Source organism: Bubalus bubalis, chromosome 16 (genome assembly GCF_019923935.1).
Source record: "Bubalus bubalis isolate 160015118507 breed Murrah chromosome 16, NDDB_SH_1, whole genome shotgun sequence".
Lineage (NCBI taxonomy): Eukaryota > Metazoa > Chordata > Mammalia > Artiodactyla > Bovidae > Bubalus > Bubalus bubalis.
This window is the reverse complement of record NC_059172.1, coordinates 4,945,181-4,952,014: the sequence shown is the minus strand read 5'-3', so window position 1 is coordinate 4,952,014 and position 6,834 is coordinate 4,945,181. Positions and strand designations below refer to the sequence as shown.

The window sequence follows — 6,834 nt, the reverse complement described above, 5'->3', positions numbered from 1 at the left end:
CTTTGACTTGGGTGTCTATTTCCTTCCCCATTTTAGGGATGTTTTCAGCTATTATCTCCTCAAGTATTTTCTCATGGCCTTTCTTTTTGTCTTCCTCTTCTGGGACTCCTGTGATTTGGATGTTGGGGCGTTTAACATTGTCCCAGAGGTCTCTGAGGTTGTCCTCATTTTTTTTTTATTCTTTTTCCTTTTTTCCTCTCTGCTTCATTTATTTCTACCATTCTATCTTCCACCTCACTTATCCTATCTTCTGCCTCCATTATTCTACTGTTGGTTCCCTCCAGAATGCTTTTGATCTCAGTTATTGCATTATTCATTATATATCGGCTCTTTTTTATTTATTCTGGGTCCTTGTTAAACCTTTCTTTCATCTTCTCAATCCTTGTCTCCAGTTTATTTATCTGTAACTCCATTTTGTTTTCAAGATTTTCCAATAATTTTTACTATTATTGTTCTGAATTCTTTTTCAGGTGTACTCCCTCTCTCTTCCTCTTTTGTTTGGTTTGGTGGGCATTTATCATGTTCCTTTATAAAGCAGTACATTTATTTTACATTTCAGGTTTATGCAATAATTGAAACCAAACATATGAGGAGCCTCTTTGTAGACAATTTAGGGAACTTGTTTAAATTAATTGAAAACCATGAACCTCAATTTTAATATTGATTATATACAAAATTGGGGTTTTCTAATCTTTAAGAATATATCTGAAATATATTTGAAATAACAATATACTTTGTGATGTCTATACATACTTACATGTTAAATACTCTCAGTAAAGTCCCTTTTCATGGGTAGTGTGGAACATGTTTCTCAAACTAAGTCCAAGGGAAAAGTAGAGATGAGATGAGATGTTACTATGTTGTGCACTCAGTCTCTCAGTCATGGTCAACTCTTTGTGACCCCATGGACTGTATGTAGCCTGCCAGGCTCCTCTGTCCATGGAATTCTCCAAGCAAGAATACTGGAATGGGTGGCCATTTCCTTCTCCAGTTACTATATTACTTTCACTCAAAGAAATTATCTGTTGAAGAAAGAAGCATTAGTTTAAGATGTGAGCATTTTCTCTATTTCAAAATACCAAAGAGTGTTTAAACATCTCTACTGGATGACTTGATGTGCTGAATTTTACAGTTTGGTCCAACCTAGAAGAATTTTTTTCCATATGACTTTTAGAGCTTCTTTAACGTCCTTATTTCTCAAACTGTAGATAAGGGGGTTCAACATGGGAATCACAATGCCATAAAACATGGAGGCCACTTTCATATTCTCCTGGGAATTATTAGAATGAGGTTGTAAGTACATGTAAGAGAGAGTTCCATAGAAAATGGTGACTGCAGCCAGGTGGGAGGCACAGGTGGAGAAGGCTTTTTTCCTCCCTGTAGTAGAAGACATCTTTAGGATGGTAGTAATGATATTTCCATAGGAAAAGATGATAACCAACTCAGTAAATATTAAGTTAAATCCCACAAAGACAGCAAGTAGCATGATGTTGATGTCAATGTTGGAGCATGAAAGGGCAAGAATTGGAGGGACATCACAGAAAAAGTGATTGATAGTATTACCCTTGCAAAAGACCAGTGAAAATGTAAAACCTGTGTGCACAGATGCATTTATGAAGCCCATGATGTATGAACCAGCTACCAATGGGATGCAGACTCTTCGGGACATGACTATGGGATAGTGAAGTGGGTTACAGACGGCCACATAACGGTCCACCGCCATAGTAGCAAGGAGGTAACAGTCACTGGTCGCAAATGTTGCATAAATCAATAACTGCATGACACAGCCCTTGAATGATATTAATTTGCTTCCTACTGTGAAGTTTTGCAGCATCTTGGGAGTGATAGCAGAGGTATAACAGATATCAACAAAAGCTAAATGTTGTAGAAAAAAGTACATTGGTGTTTGGAGTCTGGAATCTGTCTTGATGAGCAGGATCATTCCAATATTACCCACCATGGAGGTCACATAGATGACCAGAAATCCAGTGAAGAGGAAATACTGATACTTATATTGTGCACCAAATCCCAGTAGAAAGAATTCAGTCATTTCAGTGCTATTTCCTTCTGTCATGAGTAAAAAAGTCTAGAAAGGACCAAGATGAGGACCAAGAACAGACAGGAAATCTTTGTGATTTGTTGAGTAGTAAAAGGTCTTAACTCTTCATGTCACTTTGTAAATAATAGATTTTTATTGCAATCACTCATAACAAGGTTTATTTCTTTCCAAATATTTCTTTCTATTTTCTTGATAAGAAACCACCACATAAAAGTAACATGTAAGCCTTGGATTCAGTTTTGAAACAAAGAAGTTTTCACAGAAGAAGTTTCACTTCTAAAGTCTGTGATTCTAGGAAACATAGATTAACATACATTTCAGATATCTAAAGTTTCATAAAGCAATAGTCAAACATAATTACATACATTTTAAGCAACCTATAGTTTTCCTCAGCCATTTATCATTTAAACCTAGTTTTAGATCTCAAAATCTCAAAAAGTAGAGTGTTAATTAGACAAAGAAATTTTTGAGATTTATTCATGACCATATATGTTTGAAGGCCTCAGAAAATCTGTACCACTATTCTTACCATGCACTTCCCTATATATGATATTCTTCACAAGCCAGACAGTTCTCTCATTTCATATATATATATATATATATATATATATATATATATATATATATAAAATCAGGGTAAAGGAATCTCATTTAAATAACTCTAAGTCATCTATATACCTCCATACTTGAGGTGGCTAGTAAGGATGTGTGTTTAGTGTTAGGGGCTTCCATGGTGGCTCAGATGGTAAAGCATCTGCCTACAATGAGGGAGACCTGGGTTCAATCCTGGGGTTGGGAAGATCTCCTGGGGAAGGAAATGGCAACCCACTCCATGGATGGAGGAGCCTGGTGGGCTACAGTCCATGGGGTCAGAGTCAGACACGACTGAGCAACTTCACTTTCTTTAGGGTTAGGAATGTTACAGACTAAGCCTCCTACTGACATGAGCTCCTCTGAAGCTCCCATATGTGTTTGCCGAAATCTTTTGAGAAGTCAGCTCAGTGAGATAACTTTGTTGTAAGGACAAGAAACTATTCTCTTCAATTCAATGTTTAGTGTAGGCGGAGAAGAGATAAGTTAGTGCAAGCTCCTCCCTCAGGTTAATCTGGTGTAAAATAGATGAAATACAGCCTTTTTAAAGAAGCATCCAACCACAGATACAAGTATTTATTAGAGGAAGCTAGAATAGAGAAGGGGTCCACTTAATCTAGAATCTTGATAGGATAATTACTATTTCATTTACTATATCAACTTGACTTTCATCACTCTGAATTCAAGTGAAGTATAGATATGACATTAGGAAGACTCTTTTTTAAGAGCTAATGAAACTAGTCGAAGTCCCACCATTCTCATCTGACACAGAAAGTGAAAGTGAAGTCGCTCAGTCGTGTCCAACTCTTTGCAACCCGTGGACTGTAGCCCACCAAGCTCCTCCGTCCATGGGATTCTCCAGGCAAGAATACTGGAGTGGGTTGCCATTTCCTTCTCCAGGGGATCTTCCTGACCCAGGGATCGAACCCAGGTCTCCCACATTGCAGGCAGACGCTTTAACCTCTGTGCCAACAGGGAAGCCCTTAAAAACAAGAATACAGTTTCTCCTATAGAGACACAGAACTTCAGATCCAAATACTAACATCAAAGATTTCAAAGGGAGGAAAGGAAGCCAGGTTGAAAGAAGAAGGGGGAGGAGGCGGGAGAGGGGGGCAAAAGGGGTGGCCTTACAGACGTCTCCTGCCACCTACAGACACCCAGGCATTATGGGACTTTTCCCTGTGCCTCCAGAGAAGGGAGGACTGGAACTCGGCCCTACTAGAAATCAGACCAGACCAGAACCAGAATTTGAGTTCTCTGCCAAGAGGTGATCAGTCTCCAATCCTCAGCCCAGGCTGAGGGCCCGTCGACCAGATTCCTGCGTCCAGAACTGGGGGTCTAGAAAAATGGGGAAGGATAGGAAGGGTTAAGGAGAGGAAAGAGAGACAGAAGGGGATAGAGGTCAATAAAGTCTCTTGTTCCTTACCGGTCGGGGCATTCTGGCCAGTTGTCTGCATCAGGAGGAGACCAGGGACAAAAGGGTCCCAGTTACGGCCGCTGGGTCTGGTCCATTGGCAGGCAAGTTGGCCCCTGAGTACCCCGAGTGGTCAGGATGTCAGTCTCAGTGAAGAAGAGTCCTCGCCAGAGTCTCCATTTGTTGCAGGAAGGCGGACCCCTTCCAGGGCCTGAAACTGGGCTCTTGTCTAACACTCGGAAATAAATTGTCCGAGGAGACACATGCGCTGACAAAGCAAGAGATTTTATAGAATGTGTATGCTAAGTTTGAGTTGTCTCAGCATGAAATTTTTTGCTTCATTTATGATGAAGGTCTTTGCAATTCAAATGATTACTATGAAGAAAGGCCAACTGTTTGAGCAATTGGATGTGCTTAACCTCTGCTGGATCTCAGTGCTTCTGAGGATTCGTTTATGTTCCGCTTTGGGCTCTGGGAAGGAAACTGACAGATTTGAACTTGAATTTTTATCCTACCAGTTAATAGAGAAAAAGGATATATCCCCCTTCAGCCTCAGTTCCTCTGCTACAAGGGTAATCCCAGAACTACTTAGAAGTTAATGATATCCACTGAACCATCATTTACAAGAGCGAAAATTTGGAAATCAGGTTAACTAGCTCACATCGGATTCATATGATGGATCAATACTCAGTCCTAAAAGGGTGAGATAAATATACACTCATAAAAAAAGTGTCCCTTTATATTATCAAGTGAGAAAAGTAAAATGTAGAGTAATAGGTAGAGTTTATAACCTTTTAAAAATCAAACTTTCTCTCATGCTTTCATTCTCTTTATTTCTTCAGGCAAAAAGGTCAGGAAGAATACACAGCAAGCACTGAAAATATAAGTTTCAATTAGGAAACAAAACTCTTTAATTTATCCATAGTTGTGGCATCGAATGAGAGAAAATCTCACTTAAACTTGTAAACTCAACACTTGGCTTTCATTTTAAAAGGGGAAATTCATAACGTTAAGTGTTTTATAAATAAAGTGACTGTTTACATGTTATGGATTTACTGATTAGCTAATTCTGAAGTCTGGCATTTTATATTTCATTTTCTGTCTTTTTCATTTCTGGTTTTGTTAATTTCCATATCTCTGGGCCACTTGAACTTTTTTGAGAATTCTATTTTGACTTATCTATAGGTTTTTTTTTTTTTTTTTTTTTTTTTTTTTAATCACAGATCACTGCATAACTTTATTAGTGGTCACTCTAGAGGTTCTATTGTATGTACACACAGCTGCAGTTACATTTTATCAGTTTGAGCAAAATGTGGAATACACTGAGAACAATATTAGTCAGTGTTAAATTTTTTGCTTCTATTGTCAAACATAATTTAGAAACCTCAATGGAAAGTAAATTGTATTTAACCATATTTGTGCTCTTTGCTTTCTTTTTTGTTGTTACAAGGTTTACTATTTAAACATGAAATTAAAGAAATAATTTGACAGGGTGGATGGAAACGCATGACACAATTAAATACTGTGTCCCCAAACCTACTTCAAATGAAATGACATATGTACGTTTTAAGGAAAAGAAAAATTGTATACTTGTGCAAACATCAGACAAATGACAGATTGGCTAATCTTCATGTGTTAATAGCAGATAAAGGAGACTTTGTGGTGTAGAAAGCTACCAAGGACAGTGAGAGACATCGTGTAATGATAAATGGTAACCTACCAAGAGGAAATAGCAATCCTAAGGGTTTTGTTGTTTTTTAGTTGCTAAGACATGCCGAACTCTTTTGCAACCCCATGGACTCTAGCCTACCAGACTCCTCTGTTCATGAGATTTCCTAGGCAAGAATACTGGACTGAATATTGCCACTTTATTTTCCAGGAGATATTCCAGACCCTGGGGTTGAACCTATGTCTCCTGCATTGTGGGTGGATTCTGTACAGCTGAGCCACCAAGGAAGCCATCCTAAGGGTATGGGCTCCAAACCAGAGAGCTACCATATATATGATGTGAAAACTGGTAGAAACGAAGGGAGAAATAGACAGGCACATAATTGTAGTTGGGTACTTCAACATTTTTCTCCCAATGCTTGATAAAACTAGTCAGAAAGCAACAAGGATACAGAAAAACTCAATAATGACCCCAATTAATCAACTGAATGTAATAGATATTTACAAAACACTCCACCTAAAAGAGAATATACATTTTTTCTCCAGCTCCAGAAGAATATATATGTGTCATTCAATTATTTGTTCATTTATATGCTTTCCCTGGCAATGCTCAGTCCAACTGAGTTCTTACGGTCCACTTCCATTACATCAGTGGAAGTGAGGGAAGTCCTCCTGGTCCTGGGGTAAAGCACAGTGAAGTTCTGGTCCCTTTAATTCTGCCACTTTCTGCACACACTAGGATGATACATGGCTGATGTTGAAAATGGGATTACTTTGTTTTACTTACACCGATGTTGCTTCCAGATTCTCTTTCTGCAACTGGTGGAGACTGACTGCTCACCACGTCTCTCCATGCGGTTCCCTCCAATCTGGGAGCTTATAGCTGGGGCCTGAGGGATCTCTACTGGGTCCCTTGAGAACCTGAGCTTCCAGGGCTGTGACAGAATTGAAAAAAAAAAAAAAAAACATTCATTAGTTATTCTCTGGTGGATAAAAGTTCATATTTCCCGAGGGGAGAAAATATGATTTTGTGTTACTGCCTTTTGGGATTTGGTTTCTTTGTTAAGCGCCCTGAGTGTTAGTTGCTCAGTCGTGCCTGGCT

At 38.8% G+C, this 6,834-nt stretch overlaps 1 protein-coding gene across 1 annotated transcript; it reads right to left on the bottom strand.

Annotated features, from left to right (window-relative positions):
• Nucleotides 1–1,126: 1,126 nt before the first annotated feature.
• LOC102409742 (putative olfactory receptor 5AK3) lies at nucleotides 1,127–2,074 on the bottom strand. Its single transcript, XM_025266329.3, has one exon. The coding sequence runs from the start codon at nucleotides 2,072–2,074 to the stop codon at nucleotides 1,127–1,129; it is 948 nt and encodes a 315-aa protein (XP_025122114.3).
• Nucleotides 2,075–6,834: the final 4,760 nt, after the last annotated feature.

Bases quoted from the DNA above. Each gene is read 5' to 3' on its own strand.
- LOC102409742 (XM_025266329.3), bottom strand. From the start codon at position 2,074: ATGACAGAAGGAAATAGCACTGAAATGACTGAATTCTTTCTACTGGGA.